The 16,178-nt window shown below is 34.3% G+C and overlaps 1 protein-coding gene across 3 annotated transcripts in view; it reads left to right on the forward strand.

The window, feature by feature from the left end:
- Positions 1–16,178, forward strand: part of LOC100929712 (cytidine monophosphate-N-acetylneuraminic acid hydroxylase) — an 89,138-nt gene that overhangs the window by 58,469 nt on the left and 14,491 nt on the right. For all 3 annotated transcript variants that reach the window (XM_012541605.3, XM_012541604.3, XM_003760126.4), the window contains exons 12-13: positions 5,420–5,594; positions 8,671–8,787. In XM_012541605.3, coding sequence (XP_012397059.1) covers positions 5,420–5,594; positions 8,671–8,787 — 292 coding nt within the window. The remainder of the gene's footprint in view (positions 1–5,419; positions 5,595–8,670; positions 8,788–16,178) is intronic.

The following is a 16,178-nucleotide window of genomic DNA, read 5'->3' on the forward strand; positions in this document are numbered from 1 at the left end:
TTTTTTTTTAAATCCTAAATCAGAATTAGCTCCAAGCCTTTAGAATCCATTCCTACTTAGGATTCATTTAATAGAAAGTCTGTTACACTAAATCAGATATAGATGTCTCCACATATTGTTCTCATTCTAATGCAATTCTTAACTGTTTATCCTGAGGGTGAGCCTTAAATATGTATCATGGGAATCTTTCATTTTCCTTTAATTATATTTTATTATGTCATATCTCGTTGACTGCTGAAACCTGTTTCCTATGAATGTTAACCTCACTTGGCTAAAAAAAATCTGACTCATGGAATAATAATATTAAGGAAAGACTTTTGACATTTCTGAGATAAAAAAATCTTATGAGAGGAAGAAAGGAATATAGCATCTTTAAAAATTCCCCAAACAGATTTTATTTGTGGAAAATCTTCCCTAACTAGAGTCTTAATGATATGTTAATCTTTTACTCTCAAGTAGTTCATTGTGACTCTAAAATATAGCCTTTTAGTTTTTGTGAATTTAGGATTTTACAAATTCAGTGTTGAATCTGTAACTTAACTTAGTTTGCCTATAGAGCCCTCTGATTTCAAACATTCCTAATCACCTCTAGAGATAGATTAAAATATAATTGGAAAATGTTTTTAACAAAGTAAGTAAAAATATAGTACAAAACAGTTAATGTTAATTTATAAGTTTCTAACTCAATATTTACCATGAAGAATGTTTCTATGAGAGTCTGATACCACTGGGCTAGACTATTAAACTGATTTAATTGCAATGGATCAGTGAACAATTTTACCCTTGGGTATTAAAAAAATATGAAAAAAAAAAAAAAAAGCATGGATGAAAAGCTTTTGTTACCAAAAGCATCTGGGGGTTTTAGTAGATTGTAAACTCAATATTAATTAGGAGTGTGATTAATATTAATATTAAAAATCTTAAAATATTCTTGGGCCACTTTAAAAAGGCCATAACTTCTAGGGTTAGGGAAGTGACTGTCCATACTATAGCTTGAACTTGTCAGATCTCATCTGGAATATTGTGTTCAATTCAAATCAATATCATGATTTAGGGTATAGATAATCTGGAGAATGTTCAGAGGACAACCAGAATGACAAAGGGTATGATATATGAGGATCAGAAAGAACTGGGCCTGGAGAAGAGAAGACTGAGGAGAGGATGGGAAGGCAAATATCTGAGGGGCTATTTGAAGAATGGATTAGACGTGCTTTGTTTGGCCAAACCATGACTATACAGGAGTTGGAAAATAGCCTATTTACGTTTGAAATTAGAAAAAATTTCCTAAAAGCTGTTTTTGGTCTTGTCCTACTTTTTGTGACCCCATTTGGGGGTTTTGTAGCAAAAATACTTTGCTTTTTTCCTTCTCTAGTTCCTTCTTTAGTTCTCTAGTTCTAGTTCTTCTACTTCATTTAGTTACAGATGAGAAAACTTAGGCAAACAGAGTTAAGTGACTTACCAGGGATCACACAGCTAGTAAGTATCTGAGGTCATATTTGAAATGAGGTCTTCCTGATTCTAGACTCAGCACTCTATCCATTGTGCCACCCAGCTGCCCTATTCCTAAAGAGTCATGTAAAAATAAAATGTTTGTTTTTGAAAGGGGGTAGATTCCCCTTTCTTGGAGGTCTTCAAGCAGAGGCTAGACCATCATCTGTCAGTGATGTTATAATGAGGATTCCTTTTATATGAATTAACAGGGGTGTCAGTAGGCTGGGCCTTCAGGGAAATATAGCTGATAAATCTAGAAAAGAATTTAGCAAAAGCACAGAATCAGAGAACAAACCAATAATGAGATCAGAAGTAGTAAAGGCTTAGGGCTATAATAATCCAGTTTTGAATATGTTGAGTTTAAGAAGTATGTAGCACATTTAGAAAGATATGTCCTGTAGTCAGTAGGAAATATAGATCTGGACCTCAGAAATAGACATTATAGATTTGGAAATCAGTTTATAGAAATGGCAGTTGAAGTCAAGAAAGTAAATGATTTAATAATTCCATTATTCTGTAACCAGCATTTATATAACCAATGTTTATGTAACTCATATATTTCCAACCTAAAACTATATCAGATCATATAATTTGGCCAGTGTTGACATAGTATATCCTATACCTATTATTAATTCATTAGTCCAAAGCAAAAGATATTTAATCAAATAGCATGGCCAAAAAAAAAAAAAAAGACAAATATTTCCCCCATGCACTCAAGTTACCACATCTCCATTAAGGAAGGGGATAGTACCAGGGGAATACATGTCTCCAGACAGCATGCATGGAGGGGCAAACATAGGGAACAGACATGTACCCAAGGAAGGGAATCATAGGGAATACATGGTATCATTTAACAGTTATAGGCAGGACAACTAATACTTCCAATGCTCCAGAGTCACTAATACCCTTTCATGATGTCATTTGAGCCACTTTCTGCAGGTGTCCAGGTATTGAAGGAGATTCTTAAGGCTTTCAATTATTACTAGTTAGCTTTCACATGTGATGCAACCTCTTCTCAGTAGGGAGAAATCTGCTAGTTCTTTAGTATGATTAGTCCCCAAGGTTATTGTCAGCTCTTGTGATTCAAATCCCATTCAGCAGCACCTAGGCAGTTACCTAGAGAAATTCTTAACCTTTTCAAATCTATTTTTTCATGTAGTTTTCTCCTGCTACCACTTAGGGTCTTTCAGTATAAATTTTTATTTGGGTTATGATCTCAAAACTCTTTTAACTTCTATTATATCTCTGGGTTTCTAGACTACATCTAGAAAAACTACAAATGGGCTGGGCAGAGCTTTTAGTAAAAGAATTTTTAATGTCAGTCAGACAGAACTAGCCTCTGATCTGTGAATAGACAAAGCAAAAAAGAGCAGGCTAGAGCCAGGAGAGTCAGGAATCAAGAAGTTTAATTTCAAAGTGAAAGAAATAGCTTGCAAACAAGGACACATGTGCCAGAGACCCATCCCTAATGGTGGTGATGGGGAGGTCCTGTTTTAGTGTGGTTGAACATTGATTTATATACTTCTGTCTATGCAACGAGCTGTAGCCCTGACAATAAAGAGTAATAGCAGCAATATAACAAGTTTGATTCATAATAGGGCTTCACAACCAAAAACAATTCATCTAGCAAAGTGAGCACAAAAGTCTGCTTACTGGACCTAAACTCTGGAAAATATCTTGATGTTTCCCTTTGTTGGTTAAAGAGATGAAGTTTGAAAGGACTCCTAAAAGAAATCCTATCCTTGTAGTCAACAAAAGAGAGACAGATATAAGGCAAGATGCATGAGAGGCTAGTTGAGCCAGAGGGAGATATTGCCCAGGGGATTAGTTTCTTGAGGGAACTTCTCAGGGAAATATGTCCCAGGAATCATTGCTAGCCATTGTTTGCTTGGAAACAGAAAAGAGAGGGCAGCAAGAATGTAGAAGGAGAAAATGCCAATATATGCTTGAATCAGGATCTTCGTGTTGGGTATATAACAAAAGGGAAGAGGGGAAAAAAAAAAAAAACTAGGACAATATTCTCAGCCCTCGTTTGGAATCTTGAGACAGCTGTGTCATGTGGAGATCAATTAATTCTGGGTCTATGCTAGATGAAACTTGAGGTCACTGGAAGATACTGCCATTTATTCAGGAGCAGGGACTTTCTTCAGATGATCCAGGAGTCCACTCCCACAAGTTTGGCAGCTGTGGGCGTAATCAGAAGAACCTGGTAAGGGTCCTTAGAAACAATGATTGATGGACAATTTGAGAAAACCCTTTGCATTAATCTTTGGAGCTGAGTTTCTGATCAGCATAACATAACCTTAGTTAAGAGTATCTAAACAAAACACAGAGATGATCCTATTTCCCAGCCATGAAGGGTCAGGCTCAAATAATAAAATAAAATTTTCTCATAATTCTCATGATTATATTATTATACTGTCAGGTAGAGATAAAACTACTTAGAGAGTTCACAATGAACTAGTTTTGAGAAGGAAGATTTACTTGTCAACGAGGTAACCAAAAAGACTTAAACATAATTAAAATTAAGACTTCTTGTATTCTAATGATCCATTCTCAAAATCCATTTAACCAGCACATTTTGAGTCCCAGTGACCCATTCTCAATAACCATTTCACCAACACATTTTGAGTCCCAGATACCTCATGTAGAGAGCTAGTCTCTAGATTACTATGCTTACTCTCAGGACAACTCTAAAAGGGGCTGTTCTTCAAATCTATAGGTTCCTAAGTAATTCTGACAATGTAATTTAGTACAATCACTTAAATTTGGTTTTTCAATCTTAAAACTTCAGAGAATTTAAATCTATTATAACATTTGTTATTTCTGTCCCTACCTAAATCCTGTATCTGATATAAGAATCTTTTAAAAATTTACAAGGTCATTTATAAATGAATTCTTTTGCCTTTTGAAATTATCAGACAAATACTTTAAAATAATTTTACTTTTCTTGCCATTATCAATAAAATTTATATGTAAAATCTTTAATTCAATTTTGAGAATTTATTATTAAAACACACTTGAAATCTGAATTTCTGTGATAGATAAATTTGGAAGCCCATCATATATATTTGCATATAATTCTTAGAGAAAACAGTCTAATTCTGTTGTTTTTTCAAAATTTTCGGTACCATTTATTTAGCCAGTTCTGAAGAGTTGTGGTCCACTTAGTATCTCAGATGCAGTAGGCACTTGATGTTAGTTGAACTTGAACACTGTAGATTTCATTGCTTTTGGAGCTATATCTGTCTTTATGGCTAGACATATTTACATATACATACACATAAATGTAAATGTACATATGTATTACATATATATAATATACATATGGAGCAAGAGATATATGATATGCCCTAAAAAGACTATTCTGTATCCTCTTTAAGACTAGTCCCTTAGCTTTAATCATTGCCTTCAAGGAAGTAATGAAACATTTTTAGTAGAGAAATATAGCAAGAGTAATGGGTTTAGATATGGGGAAAATTTTACTTTTGGAGATGAGGAATGGTGCAGGTGGAAATAAAGATAGCAACTAGATGTGAATTAGTTATTCCTTGAGTCTAGAGTAACTGACTATATACAAGTCATCTAGTAACATATTATTTATTTATTTGTTTTGCTAAGGCAATTGGGGTTAAGTGACTTGCCCAGGGTCACACAGCCAGGAAGTGTTAAGTGTTTGAGACAAGATTTGAACTCAGGTCCTCCTGACTTCAAGGCTGGTGCTCTATCCACTGCACCACTTATCTGCCTCTTAATATAGTTATTTATCCTTATCATTGAAATGGGTCAAATAAATTCTGATATGCAATCGTTAAATTTACTTTTTTGTTGTTTTCTCTCCTCTCTTGTCCCTTCCTTTCCTCCTCATCTTCTTCCCCACCCCACTCCCACCATTTTTCCTTCTCCTCTCTTCTTTATTACCTCCCAGCAAAAGCATCATAAACCCTCCAGCTGGGACTAAGATTTATAAAGATTCCTGGAACTTTGAACCATACTTACAAACACTGAATTATGCTATAGAAGATGAAATATTTCTTCACCCATCCTGGATAAAAGAATACTTCACTTGGGCTGGATTTAAGAATTATAACCTTGTGATCAGGGTATAGTAATGAGTGCTAATATTTGTCTTCTCTTTTCTATTAACTTTTAATGTGCTCTATATAGTTTACATTGGAATAAAACACTCTAATTTGTTTTTCACTATGCAGTTCTTGTACACAGCCTGCATTTTATCTCTGCTCAGTCTTTTCCTTATGCCCACAACAGTTTCCTCTATGACTGTTGAATTTCTGTTCATTCGTTACAGTCCAACTGAAATCTCACTTCCTCCTTGAAGCTAACTGACTTGTTTCTCTTGGGCAATGATCTTTCCCTCTCAGACCTTTGTTTTGTACTTTTCCCCTCATTTCTACCTCCCCACTCCCCACAACACCCCCACTTACTGGGTGTAATTGGATATTATAGTTCTCTAGAGATATCCTCAAGAGAGTGTAAGCTATATGGGGAAGGCATTACTTCATATCTAAACTTTGAGACTCAGCTAAACTTGGCATTTCTCTTAGTACCTAGCACTGTGTTCAGAAATACAATTGGTGTTGGTTGAATTGTAAACTTCATAGCATTTGTAATTGCATCTCTCTTTGGAGACAGAAATATACCTATATGACATATAGCCATATCCATGTATATAGCCATATGGAGAAAAGAATATATAATGTGTCCTAAAAAGATTACTTCATAGTCTGCATCTTGTAGTCTTATAGTCTTGCTCTTCTAGACTAGTCTTTTAACTCTAGTCACTGCCATCAAGTAAGAAATGAAACATCTTTTGTAGGTGAATATAGCAAGGGTAATAGTTTATACATTGGGGAAAGCTTGACTTTTGAAAAACAGAAAGCTAAGAAAGCCAAGGTTTCACAATTTCTTATATATAAAGACACACACACACACACACACATATATATATATACATACATATATATAAATTATATATGTATAAAATTTCTTATATATGGACTTTTTATATATATATAAAAGTTTTTATATATAAGAAAATATATTATATTATATATATAAGAAATATATATATAAAGACTTTTATATATAAAGTCATATATAAAAGACTTAAATATATATATTTATATATAAAGACTTTTAAAATCTATTTTATATATAAAAATATATAAAGACATATATAGAGACTTATATATATATATATATAAAGATTATATATATATATAGACTTAAAAAAATTAAAAACTAAGTCCTTCTATTATACTCAGGCTGGAAGTACAGTAGTCATTGATAAACCTAGACCCATTGCTACAGAGGGTTTGACCTGAGCTGATTTGCTTCTTCTCAAATACAAACCAATCTGTGCATTATGTTGGTACCAGGCACAGTACATACACATCACAAACTTTACTTCTACTAAAACTCAGAACTCTCAGAAATTAAGCATCTACCAACCTCAATCTCTTTTGTAACTGGAATTACAGGTCTGCCCCAATAAAGCCATCTCCCTTCCCTAAGACATTCTTTAAAAATAATTAATTTATATCTAAATATAATTTGCTTGCCAAATAGAGCAAAACTAAGGGAGAAATACTACACACAAAAATCTCAAAGTATCACATTGTGACTCTAATGAGTTCTTTTAATTCTCACTTCCAATTCCCACCCTATGACAGCTTGTTCTCATCTATTTAGGACTGGGTGACCTCAAAGATTCCTTCTATCTTTGAAATTCCATAATTATAAGTTTCAGCGTTAAATACGGCTCCTCCTCCCTATGATACTATTTTGCCACTTATACCAGTTTTTTTTTTTTAATTTCTCTCTCATTTGCTCTTCTTCCCAATTCTTGTTTGCTTGCTCATCCAGTCTCTGCTAATTCTATCCTGTCTCCTAGAGCCAGCTGTCTTCTGGAATAGCATCCCCTCCCAGTCCCTCATCTGGCTTTCCTAGATCAGAACTTCTCCCTCCTGGGTTCTCCTCTATCATAGATTAGAATGTCACTATTTATCCCAATTACAGACTCATGGAATTGATACTGGACTTAGCATAAATAATCAATTAGTTTTGCCCACTGAAAGCTCCAAACTCCAAAACTCAAGCAATCCAGAAGCTTCAGCCTCCCTAGAAGTAGGAATTTTTGGCATGTACCACCACACCTGACTTGCATCTCTTTTTTTAATCATTCCATCAGCATCTGTTCACTAACCCTTCTTACTCTTCCCTCTTACTCTTCTCTATTAGGGTCTGTACCCAATTGCTATCTAAATGTAATTCATTTCCAAACTTATCAGCCTCTGATCACCCACCTCAGTCCAGGTCACATCTTCCAATATTTGAAGGAATATGATATCTCTTTGCCATCTGAATTTGAGGAGGGCAAAGAGAGAACCCCTCATCTCTCCATTTAAATACTGGTCTCTATACAGCTATTCTATCCCATTCACTAGCATCTACCATCTTGCTTGTTCTACAAGCTTATAAATTTGGACTAAAAATAAAGCACCTCCTTATTGACAAAATTTAAGATAATGCCCTGCCACCTGTAGACACATTCCACATTTGTTTTTTGGTCATTGCGATGAAGTAGTATTTCTAATTCATAAAAATAAACTTTTTCAGCTATTGATTCAGAGAAAAGTATTTAAAAAAAACCTCACCATGGAAAATGCCACTCCTTCTGACAAAGAAAACTAAGGAGACTGAATGCAGATCAAAATATATTATTTTCACCTTTTGTCTTTGTGTTTTGTTTTTTTCTTTCTCATGGTTGTTCTATTTTGTACTGATTTTTCTTTCATAAAATGACTAACATGGAAATATCTTTAAAATAATTGTACATGTATAACATATATCAGATTGCTAAATGTCTTGGGGAGGAGAAGGGGAAGGAAGGGAAGAAAAAAATGTGGCACTCAGGATTTCATAAAAATGAATGTTGAAAACTATCTTTACATGTAATTGGAAAAATAAAATACTATTAAGCAAAGAAAATATATATAACTCTCCCCCAAAAAATTCCACCTACCTTATCATTAATTTCCCATGTGACTTTGGCAACATCATAGGCTACTTTTTCTTCTGGGAGTTTGATTTCCAAGATCTTAAAAACCTATTGATTAATGGTTTGTTTTTCTTATTATTGTTCTCTGCCTTCCATAGATGATTGAAACAGATGAAGATTTCAACACTTTGCCTACTGGATACAACTATTTGGTTGATTTTCTAGATTTATCCTTTCCAATAGAAAGACCAAGCCGGGATCATCCATATGAAGAAGTAAGCACAAAGATTAAGAATAGAATTTATTAGAAAAACAAAACAAAACAAAAATAAGGATAATAATCATTGATCTCAGACAAAGTCAAATTTTTTAAAGATTCAATCAGGAGAGAAATCTACATTATGTTAGTCATATTAATATTGTTTTAGGTATGTGTATACATGTGTGTAAATGTATGTAGCATGTATGTATATATGTACACATAAATATATCCATGTGTAACTATAGCTTGCTTGAGGGAGGTGGGAGGGGGGAAAAGAGAGAGGTGGGAGAATAGAAAAGGAGGAAAAAAGAATAAAGTAAAAAGTGCACAGCAGAGAACTTGCAAGGAAGCAAAGAAAAGATAGTTCTGAGTACATTGTGTTTCATTATCACATATGCTTTTTTGAAATGGAAATTTATTGTTATATATTTTGATTCCTGTCATATGTTCTGCTGTGCACATTCCCTTATTACATTACATTATTTGAGGTAAGCAACAATTTGCAAGGTGTTTGCTTCCTCTGTAACAAGTAGCAAAGAATTGCTGTTCTGCTGTTTCCTTCTATGTATGTGTTGTTGAAGGCATTCTTCTCTATGCCATTTTAACATTTCACACGTAAGCAACGAAATTAGCAGAAGGTGCCAGGGGAACTATATAATCACTGATACCTAATTCCTTTTCTCTCTGTCCTATTTTTTGCTTCCTTGAGTCCTGGTATCCTTTAAGAATTGTTTACTATCTGTGTAATTTATGGTTCTAAAGCTGGAAAGTACCCCAGCAGTTCATGCAGTTCAACAGAACTCAGGTGAAAAAAAATAAAGCTTCCTGCAGTCAACACAGACTTATGTTACTTTAATTATATGCAAATCTAAGTCACTGAGCCAAGTAGGATATTGGGGGTGGAGTGGAGATTTTACCTTCTCAAGGCTGTTATAATCCTAACCAGAATGTACAATACCCTTGACATAAAGATAAGAATATATCTGATGCAATAGTTTCCCAAAAGTTGTGTAAATTACATTTTTTCAAATCAAGTTGAATTTAAAACATTTTAAAACACTTTGCTTTTTAATCCTATAGATGTGTTTACTAAAGGGAAACTAATGATTATCATCTCACTTATTGTTTTATGAAACCTGTATTTTCATACATAGTACAGTCTAGTTATTGTTATTCCAGTGTATTGAACTCTAAATAATTCTGAGTTTATAAAAACAAAATTGGCTTTAAAAGAAAATTCTTCTTAGATTATATAAAATGTAACTCCCACACCCTCCCCACATACTTTCATCAGATATTTCATCAGATCTCTGATTTCATTTATGTTCTTTACAGAGTATATTCGTGACTTCTCATCCTGTCTCTTATTCATGCCTTCCTGAAATCCTTCCATAGGCAATCCACCCAATGTATTAGGGATCTTTTTCTACTCTGACGATTTTGCATGGATACCAGTAGCATGGACAGGCTGTCAGTAAACTCTGTTAAACCTTGATCTTGCCACATGACCAGTTCATTTTCTTCTCTGATTACAATTTTCACTGATAGCATCCTTTTACTGTATCTCTCACTCAGTCAATAAATATTTATTAAGCTTTTACAATGTATCAGGAACTGTGCTAAGCATCTTGAAACAAAGAAAGGTCTTTTTAAAAGAAATCTTAAGGAGATCACAGACTAATAGGAGAGAATGTGCAACAATTATGTTTCAACAAGGCATATGTAATATAAATTAGACATAAACAAAAAAGAAAAGTCACTAGAATTAAGGGAGAATCAGTAAAGGCTTCATGTTAGAGGGCAGGATTTACGTCAGGAAGTGGAGATACAGAAGAAAAACATTTAAGGCATGGGGGACAGTAAAAATGCTCATTGTAAAGAACAGCAAGAAGGCCACGATGTCTTTGGATCAATGAATATAAGAGGGAGGAGGGCCCATAAGGTGTAAAAATACTGGGAAAAGAGAGCAGGTTATAAAATGTTTTTTTTAAGTCAAATAGAAGATTTTACATTTGATCTTAGAAATGCTTAGGAGTCACTGCAAGCTCATTGAATAGGATGGCTAAAGGGTCAGACGTGTTTTAGGAATATGATTTTGATATCTTAGATGAGATGAATTATATAATAGCTTATTCATGCCACTTGTAAAACTGGTTCTTCAGTATACATATCTTGTATAAACACTGAAAACAGAAGATTAGGCCCAGAAAAAAAGCAGGGAGGAGTAGGAAATACTTTCAATGACCTTCAGCTCTCTTCCTAAAATGCAAGGCTGTTTTTTTCACAGTATTTTTCTCATGGCACTCTATTGCCAAAAATCATATAAATACCCAATTGAGGATCACCCAATTATTGTCTTTTTTGACAACATATATAATCCATTTCTAAAAATTCGCTTTACAAATGTCTTTTTAGGAATGTATCTATTACATTAAAAAAAATATCTCTTTAATATAGACAAAGTTTATCTTCAAGCTAAATTATTTTTCACCCAAGTGGGATATATAGTGCTATTCTCTTTGGGGATGATGTTTCCTATTCCCCAATAGCAGCTTCAATTCTGAGTCTCCTTACTAGTGGGAAAAAACAGTGTGTGTGTGTGGGGGGGGGGGAAGGCAAGAGGAAGCAACAGCTCAAAATTCTTTGAATAGCTTTTAAAAGATCTGCCCTACTCAAAAACAAAATTGAGAAAATACTTAACTATGCAAATGAAATTGCCAATTTAATGTTTAATTTTATAGTTAGCATATTAATTTTAGGTCATATTAATGATAGAGTAGAATTTCATTTTATGAACGGCATATATTGACATTGGCTGGTATACACGTATGTTCATGTATGCATATATATTATAGTTATATCTATTTTGTAGTCCAAGTTCATAGTTATTCTTTTTAAATGGTTGTTGCTAGCTCAACAACCTTTGCTTTTGGTAAGTATGAGGGACTCTATGTCTGACATTTTTTCTTCTTTGATGCTATATCCTTGGTTCATCTAGTAAAGTTTGATGGTCTTTCCTCATCAAGATATGGTGTTAACTATAAAATTCTGCCAGGTTATTGTAGGCTATAGCAGGTCATATGAAGCTAAAAAAAAGTATCAGGTGCCAGCCTGGAAAACTACTCATATATCTGTGTGTTTGAGGACAATGCTACTAAGCATTACTGGAAGGTTGTATCCCAAATATCCTTTTATTGTTTTTGATGTTTAGTCATATCAGCTCATGAAATCTGGAAGGAGTAAGATTTATATTGGTAAGGAGGGTGGCTGTAACTGTAGCAACATAATCACAAAGTTTCTGAAGAAGAGCCTTCACCAGGATTACAATTCTAATTCTAATTCTCATTGTATTTGGGGGCAAAATATGAAGTCATTTTCAATCAATCAACAAGCCTTGATTAAGTATCTATTACATGACAAGGTTATGTGGATAGAGGGGCAATGGATAGAGCACTGGGTCTAGAGTCAAAAAAACCTGAGTTCAAATGGCCTCAGACATTTATGAGCTGTGTGACCTTGTGTGACTCTGGGCATTTAACTCTGCTTCAGTCTGCTGATCTGTAAAATGAGCTGGAGAAGGAAATGGCAAACTAATGTAGTAGCTTTGCCCAGAAAACCTCAAGTGGGGTCAAGAAATCAGACATGACTGAAAAAAATTTAACTTAACATGCCCCAGTATTGTCTTGAGGCTTGGGGATGTAAAGACAAAAATGAAACTGTCCCCATTCTCCAGGAACTTGCATTTAGGAGGAATCTCTGACAGGAGCTTATTGTCCTCAAATTAGGGCTTTCTTTTGTACTCAAAAATAGCTCTATTTTAATTGACTATAGTTTCACAGGAAATGAATAAAAAACTAAAGAAAGCAGCAGTACTGAGAGACTTACCTGTAAAATGAAAGGCAGTTAGGTGGCACAGTGGATAGAGTGCCAGAACTGAAGTTGTGAAATAATTGAACAATAAATGAGAAGATTGGGCTTGATTAGCCTCTAAAGTAGCTTCCAGCTCTAACCCTATGATCCTATGGCTCAAGTGTTCCTGTTTGCTTATTTTGAAAAACAAACAATCACAATGGCCAAATGTGATACAATGGAATTAGGAGACCTGGATTTTAGTTCTGGTTCTGCCCTTAATAATGAGTGAATCATTTCATCTTTCTGAACTCTTTGTAAGTTGAAGGTATTGAACTGAATGAATCACTTTGGGTTCTAATATACTTAGTAAAAATATACAATATTATTTGCTTAAACAGAGATATCTGTGTTTGGGTAAGTTTGTAACAATGACACTCATGATCCAATGGTCAATTCATTACGAACTTTGCCCACCTTAAGGGCTCAGGTTATTTCCATCTTTCCCTTTGATGGTGGTGAAGCTAGCTATTTTTTGGAACTTAGCTTGCCAATCAGTGGTGACATACCTCACTTCTTTGCTAAACTCCTTTTTAGAACTTAGCCTACTGATAAAATCTTTGCCTTTTTGATTTGGAGATAGTCTAAGCCTACAAATTCTTTTGAGATACCTTGTGACACTAGCCTCAAACCCCAATATTCTTTGGGATTCAAACCCCATGCTCCATCAGTAATAATTTAAGCTATTTGCAATCTATAATGTGCTATAATCATTTTAAAAAATTATTATAAAAGTCATTGGATAGTGTTGAGATGATTCTTAATAGAGTATTTAGGAGAAGCTGCTTTGTATGTCCTGTTGAATTATTCCTCTCCAAATGTCAGTTTCAGGGGAGTGTGACAGCCAAAGTCCAGACAAAATTCTGTAGTGCCTTGGAGAATTGGAAAGAAAACAAAACTTTCAATAAGCCTTCAAGAGTCCAGTTTACTATGAAGGAATTTCCTGAATACCAAAATTCATTTGAAAAGTCTCCCTCCACTCCTTAGCAACATTGAATAGTTTTGATACATAACTAAAAACAAAATGATTGATAACTTCTGATCCATCTTACTCACATGGAAATTTGATTTATAATTTCTCAAAGTCTTCAAACTGTCCCTTTGTTCAGTTCGCTCCAAAAATTTGTTCTATTAGAAATATTGCCTTAATTATAGAATCTCTCCTGAAAACATTCTTGTTAATTTTTAATAATACTAATAATTCACATTTGTAAATCACTTTTAGGTTTACCAAGTACTTTCCCAAAATGTTAATCATCATTCTCCCTGTGTGATTTTTTCATGATCAGTGATCCATATTTCTCTCCAAACATGAACTGTGAATCATCTGGATAGGTCCTTTTTGAGCCATCATCAATATCATCATTTAGAATGAAATAAGGAGTTTATAAAACATTCCTTAGTCCTTTTATGAATTATTATACTTTAACCCAAATGAGCTAACCATAGCCAATCATGCCAGTACTTTTGACTAGTTTCTTTGCAATTGTACAGAACAATTCCAACCTTGGCTCAAATTCAGATTTATTTAGCTTCTGTGTAGGTGGGTTCAATCTACAGAAGGGATGAAATGAAATATGAAAATATGAAATTTGTTACTTATATATTTTACTTAGTGCTCTTAAACATCATAGATGAATTCCAGTATCTTAGGCCTTTTCCTTCCGTATTCATATATTCATTTAGTATATTTTGATCACAAAATTTTTAATAACATGGAAGTAAGAAAAAAAGATAGCAAAAGAAATATAAACTCCTCCACCAGCATTGCTGTCTCTTTTAGGTCTTTGATTTGGATAGAAAAATGTCTTAATTTGTTAAAAAAAAAAAAAAAAACTATAGGGAAAAGAAGAACTTTCACTTTCTTACCTCCTTTTCCTCACTTCCTCATGAATTAAGGAAATTCAGGGAAAAGGATTTTTACTTTCTGGAGCTCACTGAATCTGAGCAATGCTGTTTATGGATATGAATCTCACTTCCTGGCTTGGCCCTTTAGTTGCCTCCACACTTAGGTCATCACCACTATTTATCCCATTATTGTCTTCCAATTCTGTCTACAAAAGAGAGAATGACCAGTGATCCCAGAAACTGCCAGTAGTCCTTTAATTCTTTTAACTATTCTCTCCCTCTCCCTCTCCTTTTCCCTCATCCTTTTCCTCTTCTTCTCCCACTCTCTCATTTCCCCCTCACTTTTCCCCTCTCCCCCCGCCCCCGTCTCTGTCTCTGTCTCTGTCTCTCTGTCTCTCTGTCTCTCTCTCTCTCTCTCTCTCTGTTTCTCTCTCGGTCTCTTTCTCCCCTCCTCCTCTTCCTCTTTCTTCTCCTCTGCTCCTCTTTCTCTCTCTTTCTTTTCTTGTCTCTATTTCTTTACTTGTCTTTCTGCTTTTCTCCCTTTATGAATGAAGGCTTTATTTTTATCTGGTGGAAAACACAAAAATTTCATTGTTAATTACAAAAATAATCAAAACAATTCTTTACCTCAAGTACTACTCTTCACTCTCCCTCTCCTCCTCCTCCTCCTCTCCCAGGCCATAATCCATTTGATTTCCAGAGTACCAGGGAAAGGATAAGTCCAGTTTGCCCTATCTTCAGTTCTTTATCTCATCTAGGATGATGTATCTCATGAGAGGCACATAGATTTCCAGGCTTCTCTCCAGGGAATTCACTCTGTCTTGATTCTGAATCTCAGCATACATTTTTCTGTCTCTCTTCCAATGTTTTTGATGAATGAGACTGTGTCTTCCACTTGTTATTATCCTGTTTCACTCTCCTTAGGGAGGCCCTTCTCTTATCCCCAGTCTCTCTAATTTTTTGTTTCTCATGTGGGTTGACATGATTTTTATATGTTATACATATATGAACATTTATTATATGTTTATCTATATTCATATCTGAAAGGATCAGTGTAATAGGAAGGAGAAAGGCAATGATGCACAAAAGGGGAAAGGGTAGATAAAGGGAGAACTGAGATACTAAACTCTTTTAGTTAGAAGAATAAATAGCTTTCTCTCCAATCATTTATGGCTTTATGGAACATCCAGTGGCTCCTTTCCAAGAGTGTCCTGCTGGAGAGGAGGATTATTTTACACAAATCATTACACTTCAAGCTTAAGTATGAATATTAAATTCAGATCTTTCAGACCTAGAAGACAATATACTAATAAAGAAATCCATATAATGTGAAAACACTAAATCACTTCTAAACAATAAATACCATTGTTGCATATTTATTTGATACTATACTAGGCATTCAAGAACTGTCCATTAACTTCAAGTAAAATGCCAGTCAAGGACTTCAACACTGGGCAGACATCCAACCTGATGTAGAGCACAAAACATTTGGGGACACAGAATTACCACCATATATGGAAAGGCCTGTCAGAGAGTTCTTTATTTTTCTTTATTTCTTCATTTTTAAAATCAGTTCATTTTTAAAGAGTCAATTAGGTATTCTTGTGCTTTATTTGTTTTCAAAATGGTGAATTTGCCATAGTTACA

This window comes from Sarcophilus harrisii, chromosome 1 (assembly GCF_902635505.1).
Source record: "Sarcophilus harrisii chromosome 1, mSarHar1.11, whole genome shotgun sequence".
Classification (NCBI taxonomy): domain Eukaryota; kingdom Metazoa; phylum Chordata; class Mammalia; order Dasyuromorphia; family Dasyuridae; genus Sarcophilus; species Sarcophilus harrisii.